This window comes from Fusarium falciforme, chromosome 1 (genome assembly GCF_026873545.1).
Source record: "Fusarium falciforme chromosome 1, complete sequence".
Lineage (NCBI taxonomy): Eukaryota > Fungi > Ascomycota > Sordariomycetes > Hypocreales > Nectriaceae > Fusarium > Fusarium falciforme.
Genome location: NC_070544.1, coordinates 620,481 through 635,525, shown reverse-complemented (window position 1 = coordinate 635,525; position 15,045 = coordinate 620,481). Strand labels below are relative to the sequence as shown.

The 15,045-nt window shown below is 53.9% G+C and overlaps 5 protein-coding genes and 1 pseudogene across 6 annotated transcripts, besides 1 other annotated feature; 3 read left to right on the top strand and 3 right to left on the bottom strand.

Moving 5' to 3' along the window:
• Window positions 1-1,077: 1,077 nt before the first annotated feature.
• Window positions 1,078-2,157, bottom strand: NCS54_00011800 (Hypothetical protein; the record flags this gene model as incomplete). Its single annotated transcript, XM_053145775.1, has 1 exon — window positions 1,078-2,157. Exon 1 carries the CDS (start codon window positions 2,140-2,142, stop codon window positions 1,078-1,080), a length of 1,065 nt encoding a protein of 354 aa, XP_053001750.1. The 5' UTR covers window positions 2,143-2,157.
• A 170-nt stretch (window positions 2,158-2,327) lies between these two features.
• NCS54_00011700 (F-box domain-containing protein) lies at window positions 2,328-5,431 on the top strand (the record flags this gene model as incomplete). Its single annotated transcript, XM_053145774.1, has 5 exons — window positions 2,328-3,328; window positions 3,389-3,496; window positions 3,547-4,257; window positions 4,308-4,588; window positions 4,638-5,431. The coding sequence occupies 5 exons, from the start codon at window positions 2,328-2,330 to the stop codon at window positions 5,429-5,431; spliced, it is 2,895 nt and encodes a 964-aa protein (XP_053001749.1).
• A 335-nt stretch (window positions 5,432-5,766) lies between these two features.
• On the top strand, window positions 5,767-7,488 carry NCS54_00011600 (Putative transporter MCH1; the record flags this gene model as incomplete). Its single annotated transcript, XM_053145773.1, has 1 exon — window positions 5,767-7,488. The coding sequence occupies one exon, from the start codon at window positions 5,767-5,769 to the stop codon at window positions 7,486-7,488; it is 1,722 nt and encodes a 573-aa protein (XP_053001748.1).
• Window positions 7,489-8,990: 1,502 nt separating this feature from the next.
• Window positions 8,991-10,687, bottom strand: NCS54_00011500 (annotated as a pseudogene). The gene is made up of 3 exons: window positions 9,443-10,687; window positions 9,291-9,392; window positions 8,991-9,239 (listed from the first exon to the last, which is right to left on the bottom strand).
• Window positions 8,991-10,687: a sequence feature.
• Window positions 10,688-11,385: 698 nt separating this feature from the next.
• NCS54_00011400 (Hypothetical protein) lies at window positions 11,386-13,002 on the bottom strand (the record flags this gene model as incomplete). Its single annotated transcript, XM_053145772.1, has 1 exon — window positions 11,386-13,002. One exon carries the CDS (start codon window positions 13,000-13,002, stop codon window positions 11,386-11,388), a length of 1,617 nt encoding a protein of 538 aa, XP_053001747.1.
• Window positions 13,003-13,697: 695 nt separating this feature from the next.
• NCS54_00011300 (PKS-ER domain-containing protein) lies at window positions 13,698-14,699 on the top strand (the record flags this gene model as incomplete). The annotated part of the gene is made up of 1 exon (XM_053145771.1): window positions 13,698-14,699. The coding sequence occupies exon 1, from the start codon at window positions 13,710-13,712 to the stop codon at window positions 14,697-14,699; it is 990 nt and encodes a 329-aa protein (XP_053001746.1). The 5' UTR covers window positions 13,698-13,709.
• Between the last annotated feature and the right edge of the window lie 346 nt (window positions 14,700-15,045).

Here is a 15,045-nt window from a genome sequence, read left to right as displayed (position 1 = left end):
ATTGGGAGGGATGTGTGTGGGCAAGATGATGTACAACAGCCTCAACACCAACACCGTCCTCGTCACTCAACTTGTATCTATAGCCCTTCAATCCTCTCAGCCTCAGCCTGCAACATCTGCGTCCTTGAGCCAAACTGCAACATTTGAGATGTAGAACTCAAACCCAGAGTCAGCCCCGGAGCCAGGGCCTGCTCCCTCAGTCGGTCCGCCGCTTGAAGATTAAGAACGCCCTGCAACGACGTCTCGTTTCTGTACCATCCCATCTGAGAATTTCCAACCACGTACCCGTTGCAGCCTTGGACGTCTCCTCTGAACTTTATCATGTTGGCAATCAGGGCGTCGGTGTGCGACTTGTTTAGCATGGCCATTCTGTTTGAGTGGTCTTGATACATCATCCGCTCCTTTTGCATGAGCATCTGCTTCTGCCTCGTATTTTCCTGGTCGTATGCTGATTTGAGCATTTCTAATGTTCGAGTCATTTGTATAAATATTTGCCTGCGCTGTGCTGCGTGGTTGAGGAAGCTTTGGAGGTCGCCCGACTGACAGGCGTCGCTGTATAGGTTGCGCATCCGGGAAGAGTAGAGGTCGCAGATTTCCTTGTTGCTTTCTACTCCGCGGATGGCGTATCTATTCTCGAGAGGTGTGTCCTTTGCAAAGGTCACGTAGCATTCTTCGCAGATCTGGGCATTCTGCCATCCCCAGTATCGCCTGGGATATCCGTTGGGCTTGCTCCTGGGGCAGGGCTCAAAGCTGGCAAACAAGGCAGCTAGACCCTTCCAAGTTCCTCTGAGGATACACTCGTTAAAGGCGTTTATGTTCTTGTTGAAACGTGGATGGCCGGCGTTGAAGCCGCAGGCCCTCTTGTCCGACCTGAAGAAGCTCGACGACTTGGGGATAAGCCAATTTGCTCCGCCCGAGACGTTGACCATTGTCGAGTAGCATGCGCCGTAGAAGATGATCTCTTTGGATTTATTGGGGAGGGTCAAGACAGTTCTCTTATTCTTCTCCCATTTTGTGACCATGTCGTATCCAGTCTCTTTTTCGATCCGTAACCTCTATAGTATGCGCCCTGAGAATTTACTTCAAAAAGTCCTCCTTCCCTTGCTCCCTTAGCACCTCATGCACAACCTCCAGAACTCGCCCATGAAGGTCGGTCGGCGCCGCGACGAACCCGAAATTCGCGCTCATCTTTCTCCCAGCCGTCAAATCAATCTTCTTTCCATGGACATCGGTGATCTTTCCACCGGCCTCCTCGAATAGTAGCATAGCTCCTGCGTGATCCCATGCTTTAGCGTAGCGGTCTCGGCGCTTGTATACCCAGACTGTCGTGTTGCCCAGGCCCATTGCGAGTACTGCCCAGCGGAGGACCCAGGGCACGAGGTCGCAGCCTGGGAATGGGGCATTGAGGCGAGCTGCAACAACCTCGTGGACGCCGTTGAGGGCAGAGTCGACGATGTTGGCGCATGTGACGAAGCGGACATCTTGGTCTGCGGCGTGGGGAGCAAGTCTTCGGGGCGAATTTGTTGATAGAGGGCGAACGAAGGCGCCATGTCCCTTGACAGCAAAGAATATGCAACCTTGTCCTGTAGGATCGATGTTCTCATTTCGTAGAGGTGCCTTTGCATCGATGGATAGGTTGGGCGCTCCAACGATGCCAGCAACCTGCTCTCCATCCAACAAAAGGGCCATATTGATGGCGTAGAGCTCTCCACGAAGGTACGTCTTGGTCCCGTCAATTGGATCAAAAATCCAAGTCCGACCAGACGCTCCTGGGCTGCTGGCACCGCATTCATCGATCAGATCGCACATCTGCTCTCGAGTGGTGGGCAGCTGGCAGAGCGAGGGAGTGTCATGGTCACTTGCGATTCGACTCAGCAGCTCCCACACCCGCTCCATCAGAACGGGGTTCTTGCGTAGATCAGAGGCATCTTCTTCTCCGACAACATGATCTTCGGGAAAGGCATGCTTGATGGTCGCTGTAAGGAGAGCTTGAACAGCGAAGTCGGCGACTGTCACTGGGCTGAGATCTTCCTTTTCGATGGCACCCTTGTCTTGGCTGGAGACGATGGACTGGCTGAGCTTTGCCGCCTTTTGCAAGGCGCCAATGGCGACTGTAAGCTCACGTGCATACGGACTGTCCATCTTCGAGGTAGCACAACAGCTGTTTGAGGTCAAAGTGTTCACGTCAGGCGTCTGGGTGGTACATGGGACCCCGCTTGAGGGAATTATGGATATATGCATATTGTACCCGTTCATGATGCATCCAACACCTTCTTTCAGATTCACGGCGTCATCTTAAACATGCACCAAATGGACCATCATCGCACATGCCTAACGAATCGGTGACACTCGATCCCGCCGCCGTTACCTATTCGGCTGGTACTTTCGAGTTCGTCCCCGTGATTCGAGACATTCTTCGCACGCGCTATTGCGTCCCTGGGTCCATTTTCCTCGTTGAAGGTCTTGAACGAGTCTCGGTCTCGCGTTCTGGACGATGGCAGGCTGTACGACTACTCCTCGGTGATGGAGCCATCTGCATTCAGGCTCTTTTAGGGGCGAATATGCATCGGTTTGTTCAGACGGGAGAGGTTGCTTTGGGAGCGTACATTCAATGCGAGGTTTTCCATGTCAAGTGGCAGAATATCGAGGATCGCACTATGGTAACGCTTGTTGTCGAGGATCTTGTCACTATCGGATGGAACGAATCGTATCGAGCTCTTGGGCAGGATCAGGAGCCCGTAACGCAGCCGTACCCAGCGACATCTGAACAGCCACCTCAAGAGCCAAAGGACATGCAACCAGAAAAGCCAAAAGCTACGGCCAAGCCCAGTTCACCACACACCGGGGATTTTGGCTTTGACGATGGTGAAGAAGCTGCCGAGGAAACCTTTGAGGCCTTTGAGACTCTTGCGTACCCGACAAAGCCCAAGCCTCAGCAGAAGCCTCGGCAGCCCATTGCTATGCCCCGCGACTGGCATGACCCCCAGACACCGTTGAAGCTCACGACGCTACGGTCCATCCCGCATCTCCCATACAAGCAGAATTGGTCTTGCAACGTGCTTGCCATAATAGCCTCGCTGTCGGACGTGGAGCCATCCAACCTCCCTCCACACAGGCAGAGGACTGCGCGACTTGCCGACCCCTCCACATCTAAACAAGTACATCTGACGGTGTTCCTCGACCCTGAAGAGTTTAATCCTCGCGTCGGAAGCGCGGTCCTACTTGTTGGAGTTAAGAACCACCGGTTTGATGGAGGGAGCTTGAAGAAGTATGAGAGCGATCGCAAGAATGGGCGGTGGTGGTTTGAGGACCCATTGGAGCTGGGATGGTGCGATGCGGAGGGAATCAAGGCATGGTGGTCTGGAGTAACTGAAGCTACATAGATAAGGGCTCCGATAAATCACAATAATGAATTCTCTCGCGTCATTTCTGGTATATTTGGAGACTTCAACTTTGGTCTTGCTTCTGGTCACATGACCGTTCCTGCACATGTGCTGTAGGCATCCAAGCGTGAAACCACTTCCGATGCTTTTCAACTTTACCCAGCCACGCCATCAACACGATGCAGATCACTACAGACCAACATGTCCAAAAGGCTCCGGCTTCGCCAAGTCATGGTCGCACCAAGAAGCAGGCCATCGACGACTTCCTAGCGGATCTGTCGCCTTGGGATATCTTGTACCTGCGGGGCCGAATCCGTGACGCAACCATCGTGCTCTCGGGCCTCCAAGATCTACCCCCAGAGCTCATATGCCTTATTCTTTCTTATCTAAGTGTCAAGGACTTTCGGGCTTGCAGATTAGTCTGTAAAGCATGGGCAACGGCGTGGACGCAAGATTCGGTCTTGGCACGAGCATGTCGGAACTTCTTCCCCGGTCTCTTGGAGACGTACCCGACAACGCCTGGCAGGCAGCTCTTTTCTATGGCAGTTAAGAAACGAAAGAAGTGGCAGCGACCATTCTCAAAGTACACATGGATGCGGTGGAACCAGGGCCTCAGCAGCATCTTTCGCGAGTCAACTCCGCCGTCGCAGCTTGGCCCAGTACCTGTCGATTCGTGGTATCCTTCGCTTTATGCGAAAGAGAAGCTGGCGTGGCAGCCTAGGTTGGACAGGGTTATCGTTGATGATTTGCGGACAAGAGAAAGACATAGGTTTCTACCTCCTGGAGGTGCCATGTCGGGCACTCAATTCCGGCTTGTGTGCATCAGTGATCAACTTCTTGTGATGAGAGAAGCCAACCAGCCCAACCGAAAGATGTCAGTATACTGCCAACTGGAATATCTCTGGGCGTTGCTAACATTGATAGATTTATCGCCAATCTAGCTACAAAAGAGTGGAAGACCATCTCTTTGCCTGGTCCATTTGCTACAGCGCATACAGAGGCCAAGACTGTTGGCATTGGGACATCAACCGGACAGATCGTAGTCTTCACTTGGGGCGGCAAGACGACACAGCTCGACCTCACAAAGGTCCAGACTTGCCCGCCCGGGTCGGAGCGCTTATTTGGAGGTGTAGCCAATGTCTTGCCGCACCCGACACAAGATAATGTGGTGTTTGCGGTATGGGCATGCTCCCGCAAGATTTCGAGTAAGTACATACACAAACTCCCTCTGCAAGCAGACACTGAATAAAGCAGACTTTAAACAGATCAGCTTTGCTGTGATCAAATTCGAAGACGGCCAGCCAGTGTGGTGGGCGACCGAAGACATTCCAAACCCCAGACGACACGCCAACAGAGACTGCAACCAAGAGAGCTATCTCGGATTGTCGTTTGCGTGCAGAAAGTCAGACAACTGCGGATCTTTTGCTCTGGGCATCTATCGAAGCCAAAACGAGGTTCAAACACTGCCTGGTATTTGCTATGGATGCTTGCCGGCGACAAGGGTTGGCGATTGGGGTGCTGTCTCTTTCAACGTCTTGACGCAGACCTTTAAACACTACGAATATAGATCCTCACGGCCCGACCTTCTCTGGATTGGAAGCCCTCAGCCTCATTTGACAGCGGGAAGGGAACTGTTATTTGTGGATGCACACCTCTGGAATGAAGACTTGCTGCTGGCAGCATCCACAGCCGACGGAAACATGCGCATCGACCTCCACCTGCAAACGATACATCCTGTGGGAAGCGGCTTTTCGGGTGAACCACGCTGGGCGCCGATTCGACTTCGAGACTCGGTGCATGCCGCGAGGACGAGGATATTTCAGGATGACGACTTTGTGGTAGTACCCACCATCGGAGGCGTCGTCATGTTTGAACCGTCTGACTCGCCGTCGGAGGGGAGGCCGGCGGATGCCTTTGTCGACTCACTGGATACGCCTCAGCCGCTGGACCGTTGGAAATCGGAGACGTTGATCTTGATAAAGGATGATCCTGCGCCTGAGAGTCCATCCGCGAGGGCCTCCTTGCTTCGGCTCGCCAACAATCAATAACACGTCAACATGGACGGACACAAAGCCGATAAGGTTCGGAATTTTAATGGAAGAATTCTTTTTTTGGTGACACTTTGACGAATGATTCATACCTGTAGAAACTTCTGCACCCTTGGTGATAGAGTTTAAACGGCCCGCCCGGCATCGGAGGTCAACCCAAGTGGGGGCTCCATCAAAGACCCCCATGACGTTGGATCGCGATGGAGCACCTCCAACTGACGTGATTCATCAATCACGGGCAGTGAAACGTCTCACGGGATCTTTAGCCTGTCACCTGCTCTCTTCCTTCTCCGACATGATCATCGCCAACTGAAAGAATTCTCCCACACTCCAAGATGCCTCCTCCAGCTTCGGACGACGTCGCGCGTCCCCGCGATAGCGACCAGATATCGACGCGCAGCTCTAGTTATGCCTCTGACACGGAATCGGATGACGGGCGCGGCCATCGGACACGGATGCGCAAGGCGAAGCAGGCTATTCGCTTGATTTCCTTCATCTCGGCCAACATTTGCGCTCTCTGCAGCGGTTCCATCGTCGTATTTTCGCTGTATGCGCCGCTCTTGCAGTCGCGACTGCACTACACCCAGTTCCAGGTCAATGCTGTCGCCATCGCCGGTTCCCTCGCCCTTTACCTCCCCATCTCGATCGTCGGATACATATGCGACCGCGTCGGCCTCGCGCCTCTGGCCCTCACGGGAGGAGTCCTCTTTGGCGGGGGATACGGCATCGCTGCGGCCGTGTATAGGAAGCTGGATCTTCAGTACCACGGCCATGGTGGGCCTCGGCCGGATGGGGACTGGTCGCTCCCCCTCATGATGTTTGCCTTTGTCTGCATCGGCATCGCGACCTGTGCGCTGTACATGGCCGCTGTGTCGTCCTGCGCAAAGAACTTTGGAAAGGGTCGATACAGAGGTTTGGCGCTCGCCACGCCCATTACTTGCTTTGGGTTGAGTCCCATGTGGCTGAGTCAAGCGGGGAGCCGTCTGTTCACCGAAACGCGACCAGATGGCTCCAAGGGAGACTTGGACGTGTTCCGGTTCTTCCTTTTCCTCGCGGTTCTGCTGTTTGTTATGGGCATCATGGGGACGTTCACGCTGCGGGTGGTGGACGAGGAGGACCTCATCGATGAGGCTATCGAGGAGCTGGAGCAGAGCGGTCTTCTTGACGGGAGCTCGCTGCTAGGCAGGGCCAGCAGCTACGGCGGTGTGAGCGCGCAGGGCGATGATCTAGAGAACTCGTCGCTGCTAGATCCGACCAAGGACGACAAGAAGTGGAAGAAGAACTGGGTTCTCAATGCCGAGACGCGACAGTTTCTCGCTGATAGGACGATGTGGCCATTTGCTTTGGCGTTCCTGTTGATGGTAGGTCCGGGCGAGGCCTTCATCAACAATCTAGGTACCATCATCGGCACTCTGACGCCACCAATGTCGGAAGGGCTTGGACATCACACGTCGGCGGCCACTCATGTTTCCATCTTTGGTGTTACAAACACTCTTGCGAGGATTTTCATCGGCACCTTGACGGATCTGTTGGCGCCTTCGCCTCAGACTCAGCATGTTCAGGTCAGACACGCTCGTTCGGCTGTCAGCGATCGCTTCGCCATATCCCGCGTTGCATTCATGGCATTCTTTGCCGCTGTCTTGTCGTTTGGTCTCCTCGTTCTGGCGTCAGGTTTCGTTCAGAATCACTCTGAGCGTTTCTGGCTCGTCTCGGGAATGGTTGGTGCTGGCTACGGCGCCATCTTCAGTCTCACGCCCTTGATTGTCACCATCATCTGGGGTGTCGAGAACTTTGCCACCAACTTTGGCATAATCGGCATGTTGCCTGCCCTTGGCTCGACTTTCTGGGGCCTCGTGTACTCGGCCGTGTACCAGGATGGTGCCAACCATCCTGGGGATGAGCCCGGTGATGGGGAGGGTGATCTCTTCTGCTACGGACAGCGATGTTATGCTGGAACGTACTGGGCAGAGACTATTACAGTCTGGATTGGTATTGGACTTCTTCTCTGGGCGTGGAAAGGAAGACAGGGATGGGTACAGCGTGGTATTGTGATTTAGGCATTCTCACGGCGTTTCTGGATAGAAGAGCATACGAGTCGTTGCATCATCAACTGGGTAGGGGGTTTTGTTCGTATAGCATTCGCTTTCATTGGCATCTCATCATGGGCATATTTAGTTTTTTTTTATATACAAAGTCACATCCTCCGAAATTCGGTCTTGAAGCTTTGCATGAACGGTAGGGGCTTGCATGTTGAGCACGAGCTTTACCCCGGATTCTCAACGTTTGCCGTTGAAGCTGCTGTGTGACCCATCTCCCGTGATCCTCATTCGCCAAAACCGTTCTTTTTCCCAGCCACCTTTTGAGAAAATTGTTAACGAGGTACATGCCGGCTCTTGATCTTGACTCCGAGCGGTGGAGAGAACACCGCCCGGGCACAGATTAACCCCCGGGAGTTGAGACTCTTCCCCTGCTCATGGTCCACTTGAATCATACGAATGGCCGCGGGGAAACGATAGGAAGCTCCCGGCATCATGCCAAACAGACGGAAACCCGCTTTGTCGGGGCTCACGATGGCGCCTGGAGGCTCTTATCTTGGGTTGATGGGTCTGGGGATTAGTGAGCGGAAGGTTGACGGTGGAGTTGAAGCGGGTTGATCGTCATGACCTTGATGGGATGGCCGAGTCCAGTCTGTGTTGGATGAAGAGGAAACTTGGATCTATGACTAGGAAGTTGGTTGATGATGGGTAAGCCTCATGTCTTGTGAATGTTTCCGATACGAAACTTTAACGGGTGAACGGGTTCAGCCGTTGAGTTTGTGTCTGTATCTGCGAGTCATGAAGCGAGTTGAGGCTTACTGCATGACTGAGACCGAGTTGTGACTTGTCTGCTGTGTGCCAACTAATTACGCTATCTGGATCGTTTGGAAACTCGCCTTCCCTGTCTTGTGGCAATCTTTGGGGCAGATTTGAAGAGGAAACGCTATAGCTGGTAATGATAGTCTCGTTGAGCCCTATAGCTGGTAATGATAGTCTCGTTGAGCCGACCAGATCGTGGATAAGAACGAGAATCGACATGCCATTGCGGCAACATTCAGCTTCTGGAGCTGTCAAACGATGATAGGAACTTAATAGCGGTTATATTGGACTTGCAGTTACATTCAACTCCAGGAGCTATGGTCTCCTAAGGCCTAGACCCGGGTTTACCACGACGCAAGATGCCATCTCACCAGATCAACCAAGCTGTCAAAGGCAAGGTTGGCCCCAGCATCCGCTCCGCTGAGCCGGTAGTTTGCATCGTCTGTTGGTCCCATCCATCCTTGCGATGTGGATTTGTTTACCCCGGACTCAGCTAACCGTGTTTAACCAGACCATGATTTCTTTTACGTAAATGTTTTACTAGGAGAGGGTTTCCCCAGGCCGGCGGAGTAACCAACAAGTCGGCATGGGTTACTAATGAGAGGAGCAGCATCACGAGGAGAGACGAAATGATATGACATGTAGTCAATTGGCATCTAGCAGCTAGCAGGCGCTTCTAACAGGATGCTTCTAATATGATGCTTCTAATAAGAGTATCGGAAGTTGGGGTTCTCAAAGTCTGTGAGATCCTGAAGAGCAGCATTCTCGTCCTCAATGACTGGGCCCTGGGCATCACGGAGCTTGTTCCTTCGGACGAGCACGTAGCGGAGGATGAGGGCGATGAGGACTTGGCCGGCGACGCAGCCGATGATGAGCTTGCAGCCGGTCTGGTAGATGGGGGCTTCGGAGCCGAGGAAGCCGTGAGGGCCGATGATGTTGCCGATACAGTAGGCCTTGACTTGTTAGCTTTTGAAGAAGGTGACGTTGGGAGTATGAGGATTTACAAGGAAGACAAAGGCTGTGGCGGTGGTTCGCTTGGTGTAGCCGCCGACGTTGGAGGCAGGCATTTGAAGGGCGACAACAAGAGCACCGACAAAGGAAGCGCACTAATCACGAGTTAGAAGGGATCGTTCAAAGATCAATTGGGTACACTCACAATGTAGTAACCTGCAAGAAGACCTCCCTTGTTGGTTCGGGGAAGCTGCCAGAACAGAGTCACAGCGACAAGAGTGGGCATCAACCACACAATCATGACAATGGTTCGGACATTCTTGAAGCGCGAGGCAAGGTAGGGACCAGTAAAGTCAAAGACAACCATGCAGGCACCATAGGGAATACCGTACGCGGTGGTCAGAAGAGGGTCCTTGGTGAAACCCTTGACGATGAGCTTGGAAAAGTTGGCAATGCCACCGTTAATGACCTCGTTGAGAAGAGTAAAGAAGAAGAGAAGCCAGATCTGAGAGTCGCAGAAAACTTCCTTGATCTGGTTCCACTTGATCTTGCGGTTGAAGACACCGGTGCGGTTACGTGCGCTCTGGGCGATGAGCATGGCTCGCTCCTCGACTGTGAACCTCTTGGCCGTGAGGATGTTGTTGGGGAGGAAAAAGAGGAGGAGGATGCCCCAGCAGATGGTCAGACCGCCGCAGAGAACGTAAATGATGCGCCAGACGTCCCAGCCCTTAGCCTGGCCGACGCCGTAGAAGAGGATGCCACCAAACATGCTGCCCACGCCGTTGAAGCAGTAGAAGAGACCGGCTCGCGAAGGCTGAGATTCGCCGCGGAACCATTGGGAGACGATGAGCATGAAAGCGGGGGTGATGACGGCTTCAAAGGTACCGAGGAGGAAACGGCAGACTGCGAGGCCGGCAAAGTTTTGGCAGGCTGCTGTGAGGCAGAGGATGGTGCCCCAGGTGATGACGAAGGAGCTGACCACCGTGCCGGTAGGGAGACGCTGGGCGAGGTACGAGGCTGGCCACTCTGCGAGGAGGTAGGCAAAGTAGAAGATGGAAGCCATCCAGCTGTACTGATCACTGGTCATTCCGGTAGAAGTGAACAGGTCAAAGACGGCAGAGTAGCCAAGGGCCTGCTTGTCGATGTACTGAAGGAGGTAGGTGCCGCAGAGGAGAGGCATCAGGGTCCAGTCGACCTTTCGGCGGAGCTTCTTGAGGGCGTTCTCGTCCGACATGAGCTCGTGGAGACGTGAGTGGGCGATTCCATGGTCTCTGAGGAAGATTTCTGCTTCGTCGAGATCTGAGATGGTGCCGGCTTTGAGATCTGCCTCGACGTCATCGTTGTCGATGATGGCGGGCTTCTTGTCGACCTCGATGTCTTGCATCTTTGTATCGGCCATGGCTGAAGTTGTCTGGTCAAGAGGTTGACGTGTTTGAAGAGGAGGAGTTGCCTATCTTGTCAATGGCAAAGAACGGCGAGGAGCCGCCCTTTTTGTGCTCGACGGGACCCATGATGAGGGGGGACGAGTTCAAACCCCAGAAACGAAGCTTAATCCGGGGAAGGGCATGGGTGAGAGGTCCACTGATAGCAGCCGGATAGTGGAGTTGAAGAGATACCGCTAACTTGGGGATAAGACGAGGGGGTGAGAGATAGCGGGGGGGTAACCTAAGTACCGTCGTATCTTGGGAGTTCGTCGAGGAGCAGGGGGTGTGGGCTTGGCTCCGGCATACTGCTAAGTCCCGGACTCCAGATCAAGGTGCGAAGATGAGATATGGAGATGGGAATAAGACGTATCTAGAACGGTGATAAAGGTCGAACTAGGGAATCGTCTGGCAAATGATGCTGATGAATAGGCTATCTCTGTATCAGATGATGCTGAGTTTGGCGTTTCTTGGCAGCTGATCGGACGTTTAGGTAGATTCCGAAAGTTGATGATGGTGATGGAAGAGGCTGATGATGCGTGATGAGAATGGATTAACACGGCTTGAGATGGATAGACACGGGAATCACTTGGGATACAGACGGGCATCGTTTGGGATAGTTTTGTATTCCCCCTTGAATTTAGGGATATTGCTAATCTTCACCAACCCCCAGCCAAACACCTCGCTTCAACGCAACTCTATACGCACAACAACACTGACAACTCGTCTATACTCTCGAACTCCAGACCTTCTTCCCCCCGAACCAAGTCTCCTTGACCTCGGCCTTGAGCAGCTGAGTTGCCTCCCACTGCATGTCCACCACGATAATGTCGGCGATCTTACCAACCTCGAGACTTCCTACACGATCATCCTGGAATACACTCTTTGCCGCTCCCGCTGAACCAGCTACCACCGCCTCGCAGACTCCTAGACGGAAGTTCTCGTTAACTACCTCCTCGCACTCAGGCTCCCTCGCCGATCGACGGGTTGTGGCAACGTAGATGTTGTGAAGAGGGTTCCAAGGTGCTGTTGGGCTGTCGCTGCCCAGGGCTAGGAGAGCTCCAGAGTCTGCAAACTCGCGGTACGCAAAGGCCCGCTTGCAGCGATCTCCGATGAGGCGAGGCCAGGCGCGGAGGATGGCTGGATCAGCGTGGACGGGCTGGATGGACGCTGTGAGGCCCAGCTTGCCGAGACGCTTTGCGTCTTCAGGGGATGCCACCTCGAGATGCTCGATTCTGTGTCTGCCGCCAGCCTTGCCGTACTTTTCGAGCATGTCTACCGCCATGGTGATGGCAGCGTCTCCGATGGCGTGCAGGGCGATTTGGAGACCTGCGTCTGCGGCCTTCTTCACCACGGGCTCAAGGTCCTCACGGGTCCAGATGGGAGGCGGTGATGGGGCCGTGGCGTACGGCTCTGAGAGGAAGGATGTGCAGGCGTCGATGATGCCGTCGCAGATGACTTTGATACCTGCGATGCGCAGGTCCGGAGACTTCTCCTTGTTGTACTTGGCCGCTAGCTCGATGGCTCGGTCGACTTGACGGGCTCGCTCCTCTGCTGTGTCGGCGGGCTTGATGATCCAGTACGCCGTGATGCGCATCGAGACTTCTGGGTGGCGGATCTTGAGCTCGGTGAGGGATTCCCAGGCTGCCTCGTCCATGGCCATCTCGATGAGACCTGTGTATCCAGAGGAGTTGTAGGCTTCAAAGGCTGCGAGCATGCACTCGATGCGGTCCTCATTTGTAGCCACTGAAGCCTGGTGAGGCCATACGATGGATAGCACTGAGCCTTCACTCAGGACTCCTGATGGTCTACCCTGCTCGTCTCTCTCGATGATGCCACCTGGGGGATCCGCCATATCGGCCACCTTCATCTCCTCCAAGCCCGCCGAGTTGCACCACGTCGAGTGCATGTCCTTTGTGTCGACGTAGATAGGCCGTGAGTCAATCTCATCGAGCAACTTGGCCGTGACGCCATCGGGAGTCATGGAGTGCATCCACCCCTTGGCCATGATCCTGGGCACATCCGGGTTCGACTTGGCATAGTCTCGCAAAGTGTTGAGGATGTCGTCGAGGTTCTTGCAGTGCTCGAGTCCGACCTTGCGCAGAGACTGGCCTAGTAGCAGTAGGTGCATGTGGCCGTCGATGAAGCCTGGGAGGATGGTCCTCCCCGCGAGGTCCTGGACTGCCACGTCAGGGCCGCTGAACTTGGCTGACAGCTCCTCTTTTGTGCCGATGGCTTGGATGATGCCGTCTTTTACAAACATGCTCTCGGCAAACGTCGGCTGGTCGGCGAGGCTGGCCTCGGACCTGGTGAGGATGCTGCCATTGATGAAGAGGGACGCCATGGTGAAGGTGCTGCTACAGGAGGTGAGATTACGACAGTTTGAGTGAGAGCAGAGCTTCAGCTACTTGTACTCGGGATCGTATGTTTGCTGTTTGGCCTCTCCGGCAGCGGCCCGGGTTGGTTTGCGCCATGCAGGAGAGCCCCTCAAGGGTGTGTTGAGCCATCACACGTGCCTATCATTGCTGTGACGGCCGTGGTGGTGTGGAGGCTTCGCGCGGGGAGCTACCGAGGGAGAAGGTCGAAAAGGGCAGTGAGGTGCGACGCCGAGGATGTTGAGCTGTAGGGACTGATAAAGAGGAGTTGGTGGTGAGATGACTCGAGTAGTGTTTACCAGGCTGACCTTGATCAAGAGTATATCTCGAGTGCCAACTTCAATAATCACCTTCAATAATCACCTCTATTCCCGTGTCTTGTCCTCATCTCCGACTGCCAAGCCCACCAAAAAAGCAAGCCGTGACCGAGGCCGTGGGATGCCACGACTCCACGCACCAAGATCCAAGTTCACCGGGTGTGGGGGTCTACGGAGGATTTTGTGGATGGTAAGTGCCGGGACCGGACTCAAACTCGTGGGACCCTTAAAAAGGGCTTGAACTTTGTTACACAGACGCTGTTCGAGAGAGTCGATTGGATGGTTGTTAGTAAAAAGATGGGGGCTGGGAAAATCGCTCACGAGAGATCATCTTATCAGATGCAAAACAAAACGTCATCATGCGAGCCGTGAGGATCCAGTCTTCTAAGGGTCAAGAGCCCTACTCTGCGAGCAACCCGGCGCCTTCATCTGCGCTGGTGCTTGAACGAGATGTTCCCGTTCCCGAGTTGAAGCCTGGGCAGGTCCTCGTTCGCGTCCATGCTACGACCGTGACTCGCGACGAGTTGACTTGGCCTGAGTCATACCATCATGAGCTTCGGATTCCCGGGTACGATTTCTCCGGTGTTGTTGAGAAGATTTATGAGGAGGGGAGGTTTAAGCCTGGGGATGAAGTGTATGCTATGGTTAGCACCAAGAGAGGGTCGACCTGGGCTGAGTATGCGATGGCAGAGGAGGATGAGTTGGCTTTGAAGCCGAAAAACTTGTCTTGGGCTGAAAGCGTCACGGTTCCTCTTAGTGCGTTGACGGCGTGGCAGGCTTTGTTTGTCCAAGCGGGCGTGCCGGAGCCAGACTTTGACGCGGCTGCAAAGATATCGACTGGCCGGACTCTACTCGTGACGGGATCGTCGGGCGCAGTTGGCTCGTACATTGTGCAGCTTGCCGTCTATGCTGGCCTACAAGTCGTCGCCGCGTCGAGTTCTACGGAGCGAAACGACGAGTTTCTTCGATCGCTGGGAGCCCACGAAGTTGTCGAGTATGACGAATTGAGCATCGTCAAGCGCTCCTTTGACATTGTCATCGACACCGTCGGCGGGAAACCACTGGCTCAAGCATGGGATCTTGTGACGGATGCTGGGAGTCTCATCTCGGTGGACTCGAGCAGCTTTAATTTTGCCAAGACGCCACCGGCTGGAAAGGAGCATGTCAAGGCTGTGTTTTTCATCGTTGAGCCTTCTGGACAGCAGCTGGGAAAGCTTGCAAAGGCGTTGGAGATGGGGTACGTGCGACCTTTTTTGGCAGAGGCTTTTTCTCTTGCCGAAGCGAGGGAGGCGTACGAGAGGGCGAGTGGGAGGATGGACAAGAGGGGAAAGGTGGTGTTGAAGTTGTGAGTGAGTTGAGGCTATCATGCCGGGATAACAAAAGTTTGGTTGGAGTTTTACTCAAATTGCATAATATGCTAATTGTAATGATACATGCCTTCTGAATTGATGCTACTTATTGGATGCTTCATGTCATCGAGGCGTGGTCAAGTTGCTGTGTTGCTTTGGAAGTTGGGGCTACCCTGTAGTCTGACATTGAGTCAACGGCGAAGATGGTTATTAGTGAATAGCAACCACGAGCTGCCGCAATATTCTGAAGTAGTATATTACTCATTCTCGATGCGCTCTTCAATCTACGTCCCTACTGTCATGACATTGCAACCTCCCATCTATACCGAGCACCCCGAACCTCATG